Source organism: Strongylocentrotus purpuratus, unplaced genomic scaffold, assembly GCF_000002235.5.
Source record: "Strongylocentrotus purpuratus isolate Spur 01 unplaced genomic scaffold, Spur_5.0 spur5_contig_847, whole genome shotgun sequence".
Taxonomy (NCBI): Eukaryota; Metazoa; Echinodermata; class Echinoidea; order Camarodonta; family Strongylocentrotidae; genus Strongylocentrotus; species Strongylocentrotus purpuratus.
The window spans coordinates 984,844-1,005,091 of record NW_022145554.1 but is presented as its reverse complement, the minus strand read 5'-3'; the positions used below and the strand labels follow the sequence as shown (position 1 = coordinate 1,005,091).

Genomic DNA, 20,248 nt, shown 5'->3' with positions numbered 1-20,248 from the left:
AGGGTTTACAGAATCCTGCTGACAAGTCATTAAAATGTCGCATGATTGATTGACTGTGGGAAGAAGTGTTTTGCATTCATCAATCAACGAGTAAAATGAGGCCTCATTCACATTATCAAATTAAGAATGATTCAGAAGAAGTGGGAGTAAGTGCCGCTTATAATATGAGAAGAATGGGGTCCCATTCACTGTTTGATAAGTGAGAATGATTTAGAAGTTCAGTGGGAAGAAGTATTGTGCATTCATCAATCATTGAGTAGAATGAGGCCCCATTCACACTGGGAGATTCATGAGAAGATTCAGATAAAAAATTTGGAATCGATGTTGTATATTCATTAACCAGTAACCAGTGAGTAGAACGAAACCCCATTCGCACTCAGAATTTTGTAAGAGGGCTCCTATTAATCAGAACTGTTCAAACACAGTAAGTGTTGCTTGCACTCATCAGGCCCCATTCACATCTGAGAAATAAGAATGTATTAAAATCATGGTTTTGTGCGCCCAGGGAACCTTTTTCAGGCAGATGTGTTCACTAGGACTGTGCACTATACATGTACATATCCAAATTATTATTACTGTTAGTTACTTAGTTTATGTCAGAAGAAGAACTTCAGGAACAGTCATTGGTTAGAATGAGGCCCCATTTACATGTATATTTGCAAATAATAGTAGCCCTAGGTATAATAAAAATGCATGACGTGGGTGCCTGTCCATGTTGAACTCTTTAGAAGAATTGTGGGAAGGCTATTAAAGGTATAGCATTGTATGGAAGAAGGAAATTGTGATTCAGAAATAGTATTATTGCATAATTGCCCAGTACCACAATAAAATTATGTTTTATTGGCAGAATTATCAAGTTTACAAATACCAGTACTCAAAATAGCGGTTAAAATTATGGGCCTGCAATGATGAAATTGTATTTTTAACAGTACATGTATGCTTACCAAATTTTCGTATTTTACCAACTCTTTGCCATTTTCCCCAAAACTTTTACTAACATGCAAAATATAATTTGCACTGATATGCTAGCAATGATTACATAAATGATTCCATACCAAAATACTTATTTTAGAAATGGATTGAATCAAGCGATTGCAAGAGAGTCAACCCAATATCGATGTATTTTAGTTGCAAGCAGTCCCCTTAATGCGTAGCGCATTGCATGAAATGAAATAAATTTTCAAGGCACCACCCAGATGTGACAAGAACCAATAATATGTTAGTGCCCTTGGATGTATGATTATGACCTGAGCTCCCTTCATCTCTCCCTCTTCATCTCTCTCTCTTCATCTCTCTCTCTCTTCATCTCTCTCTCTTCATCTCTCTCTCTCTTCATCTCTCCCTTTTCATCTCTCTCCCTCTTCATCTCTCTCTCTTCATCTCTCTCTCTCTTCATCTCTCCCTCTTCATCTCTCTCTCTCTCTTCATCTCTCTCCCTTCATCTCTCCCTCTTCATCTCTCTCTCTTCATCTCTCTCCCTTCATCTCTCTCTCTTCATCTCTCTCTCTCTTCATCTCTCTCCCTCTTCATCTCTCTCTCTCTTCATCTCTCCCTTCATCTCTCCCTCTTCATCTCTCTCTCTTCATCTCTCTCTCTTCATCTCTCTCTCTTCATCTCTCTCTCTCTCTCTCTCTCTCTCTCTCTCTGTTCATCTCTCGTTCAAATTGAAGTCAGTTTGAAGAGCTCTGGGCACTGTCACAAGCTGCATACATAAAAGGGTGCATTTTGTAAGAAATAATCTTAAATTTTTTATGAATGCAGCCATTACCTCAAACACATTTAAAGGAGGATGCCAAAAGCACACAGGTTGTTAAATGCACACTGTATTTTCAATTATAAATACAATGCAGAGTTTGAACTATTTTTGTTTTAGACTATATAATGGCGTTGAACGGAAGATTTGTGTGAGATCTTTACCACAAACTTAAAACTGGTTTTAATTGTTGCTTAGCGTGAATAGGGCCAAGGGTAGTGCACTTTAAAATGTAAAATTACCTTGATTTGAGACAATTTATATAAAAAACAGAATGACAGGTTACTTTACAGTTAATGCAAAAAATCTTCGTGACCTGAGCTATGCAATCAAGTTTTGATTGCTCATGTCTATGGTTATTTAAAAAAAATTACAATCCATGTCACAGACTGTCACCTAGCAAGGGCTGTGTAAATACAGTATGTACAGTATGTTCCATAATAAAAATCTGCTTAGAATAAGGTCTCCTTACGAAGCTCAGTGCCATGAAAGTCAAATCACAGATTTATATCAGCGTGTCCGTGGTTCCTGATGGTGGTTATTAAAAGTTTGATGAACACAGCCCGAGTCAACTTGATTACCCTTCTCAGTATCGAGGGTTGTCTTGTGTCGCATTATGCAGGGTGGATTGGGAGATTACACTGAGCTTTGAGTGAAGGTCTACATGTTCATGTATAATGTATGTGGTTGGCATCACAGAATGATGGTCAATTCATGTGGTTTTGGTAGGAAGACTGTATTTCCCTTTTTTATTTAATACATTATTTCCTCCTGTTGCTCTGAAACTTCCTTATTAAAATCATTATAGATATTCTCTCTGACATTTCAAGATTCCTCTCTAATTCCCTTTTAACCATCTGTTCTCTTAATTTCCTGATTTGCTATAGATACAGGGTGTACATAAAAATATTGCTATGCCGTAAATCAGTAGGGCAGTCTGTAAAATTCAAGATACTCTGATTACTTTCAATATAAAAAGCTTTTCAGTCTACTGGTAGATAATATATTTTGGCCCTTTTCACCAGGTTCACCACATATTTTCATTTCTAGGGCCAAAAAAAAATGAAACTATACCATATACAGGTACACACAGTTCTTTAATTTTCTACTGACAATTAAAACTTGTCAACTTCTGTTTTTATTCTTGTCTTCCTTTTTATTTAGCCTTTATCTATGTTGGGGGTCATTTTTCTTTTTGCCTTACATTTTGATGCAATTATTGTTTGAAGAAAAAAAATTAAAGTTGTGTAGGTATTCAATTTTAAAAAAAAATGCATACATTTCTTGTTTATTTCCAAAGGACTATGACATGCAACAGAAGATCGACCTTGAGATCAAGATGAGAGAGGGCACGCGGAAGCTCCTCGTGGCTTGCAAGAGGGAAGCCCAGAGCCTGGAAGCAGCGAAAAACCTGCTCACATCTAACGTGCGCGTCCTCTCATACATGTCAGAGCTCCAGCGACGCAAGACGGCAGAGTTTGCGGATCGGGCGGCGTCGCGGAAGATCAAGAGCGCCGGCAGTGATTCGGGCGTAGAAGCAGAAGCAGGAGGGGACGTGATTGAGCCATGTAGAGCTACAGTGTGCGTCTCAGGTAAGGATGGGAGAAGTAAAGAAAAATGATAAAAGTCCAAAGACTCCAACGATTGATAATGAGGCAGAGATTAAAGGGAGGGTTAACTCTGATGTAAAGTTAAGAGTAAATGGGAGTGGACCTCGGAAGATAAGTCACAGAGTTGACAGTTTGTGTTTGATTGATTGCAACTTTTAAAAATCCTAACTTTCTTTTTTTAAATGGACTTTCACCGACCTGTTTATCTAAATTTTCTGCTTCTATTAAAACCAACTTAATACCAGGATGGATTTCCCCTTTAATGATGTACTGTAAGCCAGTGTAGTATTATTCAGTTTTATACAATTCATCCAAGAAAAGTTGGAAGAATTAAATATATTTTGTAAGGACGATAAAATCATGATCTTTTGAAGTTACAACAATGTTTATAACTTTTGAAATTACTTGTTGAAAAATTAGTCCACAACTTATGAAAATAAAGTTTATAACATTGTTAATTAATTCCTTTTAATCACCCTTCTAGTTATGATTATATCAACGATTTTAGAGTTGCATTTATTAACAAATAATCATACTTTTATTTAAACTAAAATCAACATTTTTATACACTATAAATGTACAATATCCTGCAATATAGCAATATTTCATTTACATATTTTTGTTTTTGATTTTGATTTCAGATTTACGAATTCCCCTCATGTGGAGAGGCGTGGACCATATAAAGAACAAAGGAGGTAAAAAAAAATACCACTCTGTTTTTTCTTTTTTATTTCCATATTTGTACAGACATAATTCTGAACATTGTAAAGAGTCAAATCTGCTGCTGTGTATGATGGAATTCCTTTGTATTAAGGCCACTTGCTGTGAGTGTCTGCTTTTTATGCCTCCGCCACCGAAGGTGGTGCCGGAGGCATCATGTTTTCGGGTTGTCCGTCCGTACGTCCGTACGTCCGTCCCGTTTGACCGTTATCACAATATCTCAAGAACCATTTAAGATTTAAACTTAAGACTCGGGAATAGTATTTATCACCATAGGAAGACGATCTGATTAGATTTTGGAGTACGTAGGTCAAAGGTCATACATTGAGATCGTTATCGCGATATCTCAAGAACCACTGGAGAATTTTCACTTCAAACTTAATGATAGTATGTATCACCATATCATAATATCTCAAGAACCACTGGAGATTTAAACTTCAAACTTAATGATAGTGTGTACATGTATCACCATAGGAAGACAATCTGATTAGATTTTGGAGCACGTAGGTCAAAGGTCAAGGGTCACAGAGGTCAACTTATGAAATTCCATACATTGAGATTGTTATCATGATATCTCAAGAACCACTGGAGATTTAAACTCCAAACTTGTTTAAATTGCTCTATGGCGGAGGCATCATTTTCGACTGTGCGCAGTCAAAATTCCATCTAGTTTAAATTCCTCTAATAGATACTCGATATGTGGTGCTTTCATTTTCCATTAGTTTAACAGAATATAGAATTGATATGTTTTAGGCCCTATGATTTCTACAAATCGCCATATTTGTTGTCTTGTGCTATAGTTTTTAGGTTGTTGGTGGGTTCTGTTTTGTTTTGTTTCTTTGATTTTTCCTTGTACTTTTGTCATATTTCTTATTTCATTATTTCTTTATTCTTTTGTGTTAGAATATAGTTCCAGTTTAAAAAAAATGTTGAACCATTCAGTGATTTAGCTCAGAAGAGGGTAAGGTTAACCCACTAAAAAGACTAAGATACATACATGTACATACCATGTACAGGTATATCTACTAGTGCAGGTATTATGTCGTTGTTACCCAGGGTAGCTTCATCAGTACTTACTATTAATGCTATTCTCCCCGAGGGCCCTACAGTAATATTATTACCCTGGCTTCAGCTTGGCTTTTATGACACTGTGCTCAAGCGTCAAGGATGAAACTCATTGGAAATGCGTGTTCATTGAAATAAAGCAGTCTCTAACAAGTTGAACTATTTGATTTCTTTTAAAAAAAGTCTCACTTCTCCCCATCTCTGGGAAATAAAACTTGAAATTGCCCTGAGAAGAAAATCTTCACTATTGAAATGAATCAAGTGTTCTCATGGGCAAAAGAAAAGAAAAAGGAAAAGAAGGCAATTTGTGATTCAGCTAGCATGACTGATGATAATCACCATGCTATCACACACAAAGAAGAAGCCACATAATGCCGCCCTCCCCCCCCCCCCCCTCCCCGCCCCTCATGGGCCCCACCCCCACAATACATGCCACATCTTTTCCACACCTCATTTAAGAAGATTCATGCCCAGGCTCATTGTACCCCTGTCATAGAAGACTTCCCCATTCTTTCACCCCTGTAATGGCTTCATGCGTACCCCACAATGGATTTAACCACAATGGTTTAAAGAAGTGCTTTTTATTGTATAAAGTGCAATGTGATTTGGATATTGAATGCCTCTAGCAACACCTCTTCAATTCAAACTGGGACTGTCAATTTGTAAGATTGTATTTTATTAAGATTATTTTCCTGAAATTTGTCCTTTTGTAAGTTTCTCAATAATCTGCATTGCGTGTGTGACAGTGGCAATAAGATCTGTTCAGTATTTTAAACATTTGTGAACCATAAAAAGCGGGGAGTACTAGGCCTAGTGAGGACAAATATTGTACTAAAATATTAAATCAGGGGCATTTCAAGAGAAAACCTCTCCATATAAATCTTTTAAGATATTCTATCAGGTAGTTTTAAAAGCAAAACATTATTGTTTATACATGTACATGTATTCTAACAATGCAGCTGCTGAGCATTCTTTATGTATATATATATACATACCAGACAGACAGACAGACAGACAGACAATATGACCTTTCACACCCCATCTCCTTAAATTAAAAAAAAAAAGGGTACCTTTTCCCAGCACCCCTAACAGCATCAGAACCATTAGCAATTGTAAAGCTTGAAAGCTTACATACTTTGTTAATGAGTTTATAAGTGCAGCTGCTGAACAGTCCCTTTAAATATGCCAGACAGGCAAACAATGTGACATTTCACACCCTATCTCCTTAATTAGAAAAAATGATGGGTACCAATCACACTATTAGAACCATTGGCAATTTTCAAGCATGGAAGCTTGCAATTTTTTTATAATGAGTTTATAACTGCAGCTGCTGAACGGTCCCTTTAAATATGCCAGACAGGCAATGTGACATTTCACACCCTATCTCCTTGATTAGAAAAATGATGGATACCTTTTCCTAACACCACCAGAACCATTAGCAATTCTAAAGCATGAAAGCTTGCAAACTTCTCCTTTTTTAATGAGTATATAACTGCAGCTGCTGAACACTCCCTTTAAATATGCCAGACAGACAATGTGACATTTCACACGCTTTCGCCTTAATTAGGGAAAATCATGGGTAACTTCTCCCTACACCATTGGCAATTCTCAAGCATGAACGCGAGGACAGGTGGATAAGGTAAAGCTAAATTGATCTAAGGATCGCTTCCTTTGTGTGTAATACCGATTCAAATCTGACAGCTACATGAATGCCTGCCTTACACGCACCCACGATTTGTGTTTGCTTAGTTAATGTTGCCCATTGACGTTTGTTTACCCTTGATTGTGTCGATGGAATGCTTTTTGACATCCAGTGAAATGTAATGTGGTTGAACATTGCATAGTATCACATATGAATACATTTGTTTGATTAAAAAAGATCAAATTCCTCAAAATGATATGAGCCGTATTTCAACTACATTTCAGCAATTAGTAGGTGTGTATAATGTCACAGACCCTAGCTAGCTTGATGGGTTTTTTATTCTTAGATTTGAGTATATAAATGTTAGGTAGAAAATGTGTTCTGAGAGAGCCTGTTTTACATTAGTTTCTAGAGGTGTATGGATATAAATGATTCAAAATACATTCCCATATCTTGTTTTCAATGCCAAACATTCTCCTCCTTTCTTCATATGATTCTTATTTAGTTCTGTTCCCCAGCAATCTGTTTTTTTACTTTTTATAAAAGAGAGAGAGAAAAAAACAAAACAAACAAGAAAGCCCTTCAAACAAGACAGATACCCAGCAAAACGGAGATGGCCCCTCCCCATCCTCATCATATATCATTCTGACACGTTTGTGTATTTTACTTTCTCTTAAGAGACAAATGACTTCCCCTACTCCCAGTGCATGTACTGCATCTCTAACGAGCTCTGATGAGCTGAAAATACATGTAAATCATAACAGAATAGCCTTCATTGGCCCGCCCAAGCACCCATAGCATAAACAGGAACACCCCATGATAAAGGATATGCCCCTCTGCAGACGGAATCGTGACATATGCTACCGTTCTTTCCAATTTATGAAAGTAAACAAAGTTATTTGACCAGACACAGCTTGAGCGTGACTCAGGCACGATAGGTTTCATCCTTAAATAATGAGCTTTATTGCGATGCCAACCAACACCTGCCTCGTTTATGACTGTTTCTAATGTTTATCTATGTTTCTAATGTTTCTCTATGTTCATTCTTTCTTTTGCAGTGTTTTTTTTTTCTATTTAAATACTGCATGTATCTTTGGCTCTAATACATCCCCATATCTCGTTTTTGATGTGGAACATTCTCCTCCTTTCTTCATATAATTTTTAGTTATTTCTGTTCCCTGGCAATATTATTTTTACTCTTAATAAAAGAGAGAGAGAGAAATTTACAGTCAAACTATTTTAGACAAAATCAAAACAACTGCAGTGTATTTTGTTTTGTAACAAATATATATATTTTTTAAAAATCAATCTTTTGTCTCTATTTTTTGCTCTTCTCCTTCTTTTTGTCTTTCTCTTTAATCTCTATACTCTATACCCTTCCCTTTTCCTTTATTCTCTCCCTATCTCTTATTTAATACCTTTTTTAAAATTATTTCTTTAAATCTATGATACTTTCTCTCTGTTAATCTCTGTAAAAAACTTTGGTCCATTCCACTGTGGATTTCCTTTTGTAAAGCCTAGTTAAGAGTGCTGATCATAAAAACAAAACAAAATGGATACATGCTTGATAGCTTTTCATCATCTCACATTTTAATCGCTTATTTTCCTGCAGATCATCACAGGTATGCAGTCTTCTGCCTGCTGAAGATAGACACCCAAATTTATGCCACTCAACTGGTTTCTAATATAGACAGGACAGCAACAGATGTCAACTTCAAAGATGTCATTGTCTTGTAAGTTTATGTTTATTATTCATATTCTATATTGAAGATATCAACTTATTCCTGGTGCTTATGTGTTCTATGTATAAGGTTCTGAAAAATAACTGAAAAAATAAACACATAGAAAGAAGTACCCCCCCCCCCTTAACAACAAAAAAGATAGGAAAAAGAAATTTGAATGGAAAGACAGCTATTTATGCAATAAGGGTTAAATTTAAAGAAAGAAATGTCTTTGTTAATGAGAGAACCAATAAACCCAATAATGATTCTTTTTTCCTTGTGTTTTTGAAAAGCATTTCTCAGTGACTGTTTATTGTCTCTTGTTTTTGTTTTAGAGCACTTTATCTGTTTTTGGTTTTCTTATGACTATTTAAAAATAATATGAAGTAAAGAAATGCATTATCAAATTTACTTGTCAAATCTCATACTTGTTAAAATCCAATGTTAAATTTTCCTGTTTCTTTTTATTGACAAATAAATAAATTGGACTGCCATGTTTGATGATGTTTTGCAGTGACAACGTGAAGCCAGATTTCACCTGTATCCTAGAAGTCTATTCATACAACCTTCATAACGACATGACGATAGCAAGCACACCACAGAAGATCAGACGCAAGTTGAGCGCCCTCTCTGCGTCAGTGGGTCGGCGCGGCAGTCTAGGGCACAAAACACAGGTCAACTCAACCAGTGGGGTAAGTATGGGTGCAGGGGGGTGTTTCACAAAGATCATAAGTTAAACTTATCTCTAAGTTGAACTTAAACATTATGGAGAGCCATTTGTAGCTTTAAAATAAAGTATATTCAAAAGCAAAAGTTCAAGTATTTTTTTATTTTTTTTTATAAATTCCAGATCAAGAACATGAAAACCCTGTTGGTAATAGAAAATATTAAGGAATTGAATCCACATTTTATGCCTTTTAAAATAACTCTCACAAAATATTTTCATAGATGCCAACGGCTTTCCATAATTGTTAACTCAAGAGATAAGTTCAACTTAAAATCTTTGGTCTGTGAAGATAGATTGGGGGGGGGGGGGGGGGGAGGGGCACATCTTAGCAACAAAATATTCAACAATGCCATCAGTACTATGTTGTATGGTCAAGGTCAGAGTTTGGAGTGAGGATTAGGATTAGTTGCAAGCCCTTGGGTCAGAGTTAGAGGTACGATTAGGGTCAGAGTCAGGGTTAAGGTTAGGGTTACTTGTTAGCTAGGGCATTCTGCAGATTTGTCAACAAGACAGTACTTTTGATCTAGATGTGACCTGGGGGGTGTTTCACAAAAAACTATGGCAGGCTGTTCATGCCACTAGTTCCTCTAAACATTCCTGGCATTGGGTTTTTCAAAGGACATATTAATTGTGGTCACAAATCTACAGAATTTACATTTTTTGATAGAGAGAGCAACCAGTGGCATTAATAGCCTGCCATAGTTAAATCCAACTTAAAGTCAATCTTAGTCTTGTAAAACACCCCCTGGTCAAGTGGTTTGGTTGCTTGACTGGAGATGTGCAGGTCATGGGACCGACAGCTTTAAGTCCTCTCCGAGTGACTTGGTAATGACGATTAATGCCTTACCAAAGGGCACTAGCACATCTACTTGGTATGAACCCGGGACCTACCGGTTACGAGACCACTGCTCTACCACTAAGCCATTGCATTGAAATCTAAATATTATTTGATCTTACAGTCCACTGAAGAGGAGCAGAATGAAGGGCCTAGGTACAGCTTAGTAGCCAGAGCTAGACTGAGGTTACAGCAAGTTAGTGATCAAGTTCAGACATTTGATCTCAACACAGAGAACGGTAAGTAATGATAATATTCCGCTTTCTACAATACCATATTTTATAACGATGTCTCTCAGCGCTGTACAGATATGCTGGCACACAATGTATGCACATTCTTCACTCCCTTGGGAGCATTCTAGCGTCATTTTACAGATGCTCACAATGCTGAGCAAACTACATTCATTTTTTGCATCCTACCGGGTACCCATTTAATACCTGGGTGGAGAGTAGCAAATGTAGATTGACTTATTTCCAAAGGACGTTAAAAGTACAGTCAAATTGTTTCACCAAATAGAGAGGAACCAGGATTAGTCTGTCATTAGGTGGCGTTGGGTTTAAGGTAATGGTTAGGTTTAATGTCAGTGTTAGGGTAAGCTATTGTATATGGTCCAGGGTTGAAGTTAGATGTTCTAGTTGTGTTTGAAATTGAATGCAGAGTAATTGTTCCTGAAAGGTGTATATATATATATATATATATATTTTATTTTTTTTGGGGGGGGGGGGATTGTAATTATTCAGATACACAAGAAAGAGAATTTAGTTGCACAGCTACTTCTGGATATCTTTATCTCATGTAAATGGCAACTACTCACTATGCACAACTTGATGACTTACACAAAACACTTTTATACAATGGTTTTTTTTTCTGTTTTGTAGATGATAACACAGCACATCAGCTCCAGTTGTTTGGTAATATCTGTTGTCGTCTGGCTGCTCAACCACTGTGCACGGTAGAGGAGAGCATGTCGGGGTACCTTTCCAGTCAGGTAAGAGACTCTGCAACAGTTGCTTTTAAAGGGGGTGTAGCGTGACGAGACTATGTGTCTTTCCTGTAGCCTGACTCGGGTCCAATCAGGTATAATACGACTATGGACGACGCGACCGCAGTATTCACGTGTGTGCAACATAAGCGAAACCGCTGGTGCAAGCAGACGTTTTTAATCAAGTCCATACGTTTACCTTCAGTTGTCCAAAAGTTATCGTAGATGGCGTTAACCAGTATTTGCCATGCTACACCCCCCTTAAAAGTAGATTTCCTGATGTGAAAAGAACCTTATCACTGGATTGCAAGCTCAGATTAAGAAGATTATTGTGTGACTGATGCTACTACCCTGCTAGATACAGTTTTATTTTGGTGACACACTTTTTTCCATAAATGCCAGCTAGAGTAAATTTCAGGTTTAGTATCTAACGTGTTAAGCAACTCATCTTTGACCAAAGATATGTATCTGTGTCATTCAGTGACACTGATAATTAAACCAAAAGAAATACTTCATTTGTAAACTTTATGGGGTCGTTTTCTACCCTAGTAATTTTACAAAAAAGTAAGAAAAATTGTAGTTTTGTAAATCCCTTTTACTTTTACCATCCATACATTGCTTGTTTTGTCAAATGAACATCATTTCACAATCTTGGATGAGCCTAGAGATAGAGAAATAGCTCGTTCATTCAACCCTCTTGATTCAATTGTCCATTCTGGCTCAATCTTATCTGTAAATGTATTTCTTTTGTTACAAGATAAGTTCCAAGGTAAACATTTATCTACAGACTTTGGTGTAGATTACAAGGCTCTCATCTTGCATACTAGAATGATCCTACAAATAGGACCTAAAGAAAACACTGAAGTGTTGCCAATTTTATATTAAGAATGCATTAATCTATTAAATTATCCTATCGTTGATGTACTTCTCTCATTACAGGATGAGTTTCAAGGTAAACAAATGTCAAACAGACTTTGGTATAGATTACAAGGCTCTCATCTTGCATACTAGAATGATCCTACAAATAGGACCTAAAGAAAACACAATTTAATATTAAGAATGGATTAATCTATTAAATTATCCTGTCGTTGATATACTTCAGGATGAGTTTCAAGATAAACATACAAACTTTGGTGTAGATTACAAGGCTCTCATCTTGCATACTAGAATTATCCTACTAATAGAACCTAAAGAAAACACTGAAGCTGAAAGGGGAAGTCCACCCTGAAATTAAGTTAGTTTTAATAGGAGTAGAAAAATGAGAGAAACAAGTCAGTGAAAGTTTGAGCAAATTCCGATTAAAAATAAGGAAGTTAGGATTTTTGAAGTTGTGATCAATCAAACACAAATTGGCAACTCTATGACGTATCATGCGAGCTCAACTTCCATTTGCTCAGTACTAAAAAAATCTAAAATTTTCATTTTCCCTCAAGAAAAATTTCAACCATACATGCACCCTAAATATAATAATTGCAAATATGTTTCTATACTCCCCCTGCAAGGAACAAATATATATTCCGTCATCAATAACGAAGAAAACATGATTTTATGGAATATTATGCACAAAGCAAATGAAGGAGAGCTCGTATAATAAGTCACAGAGTTGCCAATTTGTATTTGATTGATCACAACTTCAATAATTCATAACTTTCTTATTTTCATTCAGAATTTGCTCAAACTTTCACTCACCTGATTTTCTTATTATTCTGCCTCTATCGAAACAAACTTATTTTGGGGGTGGACTTTCCCTTTAAGTGTTGCCAAATTTATATTAAGAATGCATTAATCTATTAAATTATCACGTCGTTGATTTACTTCTCTTATTACAGGATGAGTTCCAAGGTAAACCAGTATCAAACAGACTTTGGTGTAGATTACAAGGCTCTCATCTAATTTGCTGGGATGATCCTACAGAAGGAAATCTAGGTGAACCATCCATGACTCTACAACTCAGAAAGGTATGTAATCTCTGAAGATAAAATTCTGTTTCTCTTCCTGATGAATTGAATTCATTATTAACTTTTAAAGGCAATTTTGAGTTCTTGTAATGACAAAAAAACTTAGACTTCAATAAACGGGAGATTCCAACTAAATTTCATAGACAATAAATAAATTATTTTTGCGGAGCGGTTTGATAGGAAAAGTAAAAAGCTAAGAAATAAGCAAAGGAAGGTCAGAACATTCAGGTCAGTTGAGTAAATCGTCAACTGTGTTGGTATCAGTTACTTCTCTTTACATACATGTTTGTATGCTTTTATAGGAAGAATTGGTTATGGTATTTTCAATTTTGTTTTTCTTGTCCAAATAACCTGTATAGTTTTATTTATCACATTAACTCATAGCCTGCCATGAGGCTGCATGCACGCTACCTATTGAGTGCCATGTGCGTGCAAGGGCGCATTCGTAATAGCAGTTATTGTTCATGCTCATTGGGCTGTGCTGTGTGTTTTGCACTCGCCATTCATAGAACCATCGCGTTAATCAGATTATCTCCAAAACAACCTGGCACAACGGGGATTAGCCCTGTGGCACGATAAGAGTTAATTACTAGGACAGTATTTGTGATATTTTGTAGAGTGAGTGAATCCCAAATCAAACCTTGTTCTCATTCTGAAAGCATACTAAAGAAATAAGAATTTTAACAATATCACTGGTAAGCCCAGACACTGTAACCTCTAATAAAATTAAAGATAGAGACCTTGTTGTTGTTCTACTTCAGAACTCTTCAGCGGTCCGATCAACGTGCTGCACAGACCCACTGTCGTTTGTGATCGGCGGTTGCGGTGACGATCCTGACAGAAAACGTCCATTCACGGCAGAATCAGAAGAGGAACTGGAAATGTGGCTGAAAGGGTTTGAGCAGCAATTAATCAACATTGGTAAGTCATTTCAGGAATGGGAAAGTATTTTGGTTCTGTTTTGTTCAAAGTGTTCTCATAATAGGGAAATCTTTTCCGGAATGGAAGAGTTCTTAGTAAAAGCAGGAACTTCTTACAGTTTCTTACAGATTCAGGGTATTTTAAATTCATGACTTGTTCCAAACTGTATGGAACCTTATCTTGCTTGTTTAAAGTAAGTATGACTCGTAAAGGACCAATGCTCATATCCATCTTATAGATGTTTGATGTGCCTTCTTTTAATGTTTTATCAATTGGTAATGAATAAAAGGGAGATGGTCGTGAGTTTCCATGTGCAGAAGGTCATAATTCGCTGACACCAGACTTGGTGGAAATACCATTAATAGGAGTACAAATCTGCACACAGCAAACCCGTAGGCCAATACAAAATAACTCCCTCGTCTCCCAGAGAGTCTTCAGGTGATGTAAATGTCAGAAATATTGGGAAAAGACACGGCATTACATAAGGCTTGTTGGTCATATAACTGTAGGCTAATCCTGGTGATTGGCAACACCTGTTATTGGGTGTCGAATTCCCCATGAAAGCCCTTTCTATGTGTCTTTAACAAAGTTGAAAGTGTAATGGAATTGGCTGATTGGATAAGTATACAATAATGTCATTGAGGCCAAATAACCAAAGAACTAAAAACTTGGTACCATGGTAGTTCATTAAATTATTAGTAGCAACTAGCAAGGCAATACTGGTGAGTCATCAAAATATATCATGAATGGGGTATCAGTTCACAGTATATTTTTGAAGATATTTTGCACCTCCTTAACTGTCATGTGTTGCATGACGTGTGCTTTGACTTGTTGAATATTTCCTCTTCTTCTCTGCAGAAACTTGGTCGGATTGTTGTCACCAGAAGATGAAGATCTACTCCCCCTTCCCTGGCAGATCTGATCTGGTGCTAGCAGAGAGAAAGGGCTCCCTCTATGATGAATGTTCTTTAGGTAAGTTTAGGATTTACCCTAACTGGTGGGGTTGTTTCACAAAACTAAAAACAACTTAAAGTTGGACTTAACTTTGGCAGGCTGTTCATGCCACTGTTTGCTCTTACCAATTTCTGGCATTGGTCTCTCAAGGGACTACCAAATCATGCTCACAAATTTACAGAATTTACATTTTTAGATGATTCATTATTGAAGGAAAAAAACTGTCTGAAGATCATAATGATGAGAGCAACCAGTGGCATGAATGGCCTGCCATAGTTAAGTCCAACTTAAAGTTGATCTTAGTATCTCTTAATTAGTTGGCTAGTTTTTTCAACCATACATGTAGGTATTATATGTGAAAAAGTTGATTACCGTATTTGCCGGCGATAAAGCCGCAGCGCCGCATAGGCCGCACCCCCAACTTTGACATTTCGTAGAGGAAGAAAAAAACAAAACAACAACAAACGGACCAAACAAAATAATCGTAATTTTCTTGTAGAACACTATTTTTTTCTACAAACTGATACCAAATTCATCAATATTCTTATAAATTTACAAGAAGTTTACCTCAAAAATGATTGTAATTTAGCAGATCGTACTTTAACAGATATTCATCGATTTTTAAGCTAGTACTGTATCACACGCAGATTTGGTATACTCCGTAAGTAACGGTATGTCCCTTCTTTTACTTTTTGGCGATGCAATGGTACGGACTTAGATCTAGATCTACCAGCAGATTTTATTTGAAAAATAAGTTATACTCTTTATTTTCATCTTTATGTCAACAATGTAACATAAAATTGTTGGCAAGTTGTGTGGAGTTATTCTAGAATTGTCCTGTACTATTGTATAGTCATGGTAGTCCCATATGTTCAAATGAACATGCTGTTTTGACCGCTGAATTTTGTTGTTGTAGCGAAAGGCCGCACCCCGATTTTTTGATATTTTTTCTTCCAAAAATACTGCGGCCTTATCGCCGGCAAATACGAAACACTTTTCTCAGATGTAGAATTTAACGGGTCATTTTTTAACCCTCATTTGGGAGAATATGTAAATGATTGAAATGCTAAGAACTTGTATTAGCTTTACCATATGTGAAAAAGAAATACTTCTGTATGTAATTTGAAAATGCCATAAACATTTGAATTTTTGTGATCACTGATACAAATCTAAGCTAGAATAATTACGATTGTTTATTAGTATATGTTAAAGTGACTCGGTAACATTGCCTCAGATTCTGAAACAAAATCCTGGATTTAGCTCATGCTGCAATCATAATTATAAACCTTTAAGTCAGTCAATTGCGTATCTGATTATCAAGATATTTATGCTTGGAAAATCGAAATTAAATTTTGCATTTTCCTAACGGATTTTATAACACTACAGTGTATTGGGTAAAATGAGTATGGTAAAACCGGTCACTCAAAATGATTTACTTTTTTGAGGCACTTCATGATCATTTTGAAGCACAATATTTCACCATATCACAGACACTGATAACACGTAGGGCCATGCATCTCGGATTTAACATTGTTAAACGATGCCTTTAACTTTTTTTTGTAAACAGTATCGCCAGAGAGAGAAGAGTTCAATGATGAGAATGTCTTCCAAGGACCTCCGTCAGACAACCTGCGCAGTCGACGAAAGATGAGATCGCAGAGCATGGCAGCGGCACCCAGCACATCGTCATCCTCATCAACGTCGTCCTTATCATCCTCTCCCCTGCTTCCTTGGAAGAGACCGGTGGTCTTACCTGCAGCAGAATCATCCCCCTCGTCATCGTCCCCCTCGACATCGTCAGCGATATCATCATCAACTCAGTCACCACCTCTCTTCCCATTCGATAAGACCGTCCTTCAGAAAGAAACAACAGTATGAGTTATTCCAGTTATTACAAAAGAAGTAAACCTCATTGGGTGTCACTGTGTGAATAAGACAGTTCCTAGGTAGCACACGGTACAAATCACCCCATACATGTTTATCAACAGGACGTGTTTCACAAAGACTAAAAGTTGGACTTAACTATGGCGGGCCATTCATGCCACTGGTTGCTCTCACCCTTGGTCTCTCAAGGGACATCACAAATCTACTGAATTCACATTTTTTGATAATTTATTGTTGAAGGAAAAAACAGTATCTATAGATCATAATTTCTAAGGTTTTTTTCCACTAATTTTACATCTGGTTCAAGACTTTTTAAGGGCATAAATCGCCTGCCATAGTTCAAGTCCAACTTAGGTCGATCTTAGTCTTTGTAAAACACCCCCTGACCTCTCACACATAGAGATGTCCCACTTTGTGCATTTTAGAATAAACCACAACCAAAGTGATGAAGGTGCTTCATAAATACCTTATGTTTGCCCTATCCTCTCCTTACCTCTCCTCTCCTTTTCTGATCAATATATTCCAAAAGATTTTCAGAACCTACAGCTACATATATCATTATTATGTAGTCATACAAATGTACTCAGCAATAAGTAACTTACAACACACTAAAATCTTTGAATATTTGAAGAATCATTCACTTTTATATTCTCTTCTAGCACACTTTGAGATCAAAATTTTGTAGAAAGATTTTCATATATATTTATTTTTGAAATCATAGACACTGTATATTAATGGCATATATTATTTATGAGTTTATCTAGATCATGAGTTATCTTTATTCGATGATAATTTATCTTCATTTTATGATTGTTTTATATCTTCTTTTTCCCTGTATGACGCTTACATATACTATCAACTTTTCTGTTTGTCCTTATCTATTTCGTACCGTAATTTTGTATCGTTGGTTTTCTTACATCATTTCTTTCTAAAAATGTATGAAATATTTATTTGTTAGTAATTTTTCTGCCGAGAGGCAAAAGGGATTAACTCATATCATTTGACATAGAGTTGATGCTCTCCTCTCTCTCTCTCTCTCTCTCAACAATTTTCTTTCTCTCTCTTTTCATAATCAAATCTTCCTTTTGTTCCATTGTAAGCTTGATGCCAGTCATGCAGCGATCTTCCAGTCAATTCCAAAAGACAGTTTGTTACTTTAGTGAAAATATGCCATTGTAGAAAAATAAACAACATGAATAAGGATAACATTCCTTATTCAACCTATCACATTATTTTTATACTGGGCCTTGTAACATGAACATAATCAACTGCAAATCAATTGAATCAGTATTATCTGTGTGATTAAACATATATCAGTGTAACACTTTGTTACCATGTATGCACTTCATTTTACAAATTGTAATTTGAAGTAAAAGTAAAAAGAATGTAGTCAAATAAGAGCTTCTGATCAAAAATATGTTTTTTTTTTAATGTCACAGCAGTTAATGATAATTTTACCGCTACATTCCTTTAAATTGTACAAAAGAAATGTTGTCTTTTTTTTTAGGGAAGCTAAAGTGATATTAAAAGGTGATCCCATTCCATACATCATTGTTCAATGTAAAGCAAGAAAGATATAATATGTATATTCATGATTATAGAAAAAGAATTGATATTTGAGTTGAATGTCAGACATGTACCTCCTTGTATATTGCACCCCCTCCCCTTTGGCTTTCCGTAAATTCAGATGTACTTACAAAATGCAAACATTTTGCTGCTTTCATATTCGTTTTCATTCCATATTCCATTTGATTTCTTCCAAATTCAGTTTGTATTTGCCTCAGCATCATTTTTTTCCAGCTATCTGGCTTCCATGAATGTTTATTGTTTTATAAATTGTTCATTCCCATCATATCTCATTAGGTTTATTCTATAATTTTTGTTATTACTATCTTACTATTACCATTCATGCAGCTCTGAAACCCAATGCCATATTCTTCAGAGAGTATTCTGAAGGTTCGTTCAGATATGATGCAGTAAACCACCGCAAAACAGCTGCCACATTTTTTAAACGTGTTAATGAATGGCAACTGCCTGGGTGCAACAAAGTTCCTGGGCATATTCACTGAGCTCTGTGTTGTAAGATACAGAAATGTGATGCCTATTGCACTTCGCGTCATTAAAATCCGCTGTGGTTTTGCCACATATCTGAACGTGGCTTAAAGCCCCTCTGCACTAGTTTGGCTAGGAGGGACTAGACCTCCCTGCATGGTCACTGACAGGTGGTTATCTCATCAAATCAGCTCTCAATTAACATAAGAAAAAGGGGACCATGGGGAATCAATGATCACTGATTAGGCATTGTTTGCTTTATAGAGGGCGCAGGTAGCTATAAGTAATGCCGTGGGGCTTTAAGTGTAATTTATTTGGTTGGAATATGCAGAGTAACATGTATAGAAGATATGTACAGTACCGTATATGGATTTGAAATAGAAACTGAAATAGAAAAATCATGACAAGGATTTTTGTTCACAGGATACTCACTAGAAGAGTTTTTCCATTTTCCTTGTTTTTGTTCTGTTTATACCAGGGTTATTGAATGATTTGCAGGGTTCTGATGTGCTACTTTCAGATCATTTTTTGCACCACAGCATTTTGAAGAAGTGTGCTTGTGTTTAGAATAAGATAAATATTAAAAGTATTACACAGTAATAAGAAGACAAATGTCTTTTGTTATCCAGAACAAATTACAGCAATATTAGAAGTTTAGAAGTTCTACTTCTTTCGGGGATATGTTTTGCTGAGACTAGACCCTATGTGCGACTTCATCATTCCCTCTCTTGTCTTCAAGCAAGTCAAAAGTCAGAAGATTTTTTTTTTTTTTTTTTAATTTTCCAAGCAAATTAATTTTTCTGTCTATCATTCATGAGAGTGAAACCTGGTTCTAAGGAAATTGTTTTAACAAAGCCTCATTTTTGCAAAATCATGTTGCTGATCCCAGTTCTTTGTTGAGGCCTGCTATATCAATATTTCAATGAAAGAGAAACATTTTCTTGGGCCAAATGGTCTTTTGTTTAAAGAGGTTCCACTGTATTTCATTAGACATCCTTTCTTTTTTTTAATCAACTTCTATCGTATTGGTTTGTATGATGTCTGCATTCTCAACATTTTCTCTTTTGTATAATTATGTCATTGAATATTAAGAATTGTATGAAAAGCATTAATTAATATGGCATGCATTCCAGAAATCAGAAGTTGAGCATGCACATTTACTCAGCTTTTATTTTATGCTTCTCGCAATCAATGTCAGCATTATGATGAAAATTCACTTTGCCATTCCTTAAAGGGACTTTGTAACATTGTTCAGATGAGAGATAGTGGTGCTAAGGTAGTGACTTCAATGCTAGATGTACAATTAAAGATAATCTGAAAATTTGAGTGAAAACGGATCATTATTCATGGTACAAATTGGTAAAAACTGACCTGATCGATTCCTTAATTCTCCCAACTATATTATTCTACTTCTATTCTGCTAC

The 20,248-nt window shown here is 36.1% G+C and overlaps 1 protein-coding gene across 2 annotated transcripts in view; it reads left to right on the top strand.

Annotated features, from left to right (window-relative positions):
- LOC581809 (rhotekin) overlaps window positions 1–20,152 on the top strand; it is a 42,341-nt gene extending 22,189 nt beyond the window's left edge. For both annotated transcript variants that reach the window (XM_781792.5, XM_011685290.2), the window contains exons 3-12: window positions 3,054–3,345; window positions 4,005–4,058; window positions 8,403–8,523; window positions 9,026–9,203; window positions 10,198–10,312; window positions 10,952–11,061; window positions 12,885–13,013; window positions 13,775–13,934; window positions 14,793–14,906; window positions 16,456–20,152. In XM_781792.5, the coding sequence (XP_786885.3) occupies window positions 3,054–3,345; window positions 4,005–4,058; window positions 8,403–8,523; window positions 9,026–9,203; window positions 10,198–10,312; window positions 10,952–11,061; window positions 12,885–13,013; window positions 13,775–13,934; window positions 14,793–14,906; window positions 16,456–16,766 (1,584 nt within the window). In that variant the 3' untranslated portion in view covers window positions 16,767–20,152. The remainder of the gene's footprint in view (window positions 1–3,053; window positions 3,346–4,004; window positions 4,059–8,402; window positions 8,524–9,025; window positions 9,204–10,197; window positions 10,313–10,951; window positions 11,062–12,884; window positions 13,014–13,774; window positions 13,935–14,792; window positions 14,907–16,455) is intronic.
- The last annotated feature ends 96 nt before the right edge of the window (window positions 20,153–20,248 follow it).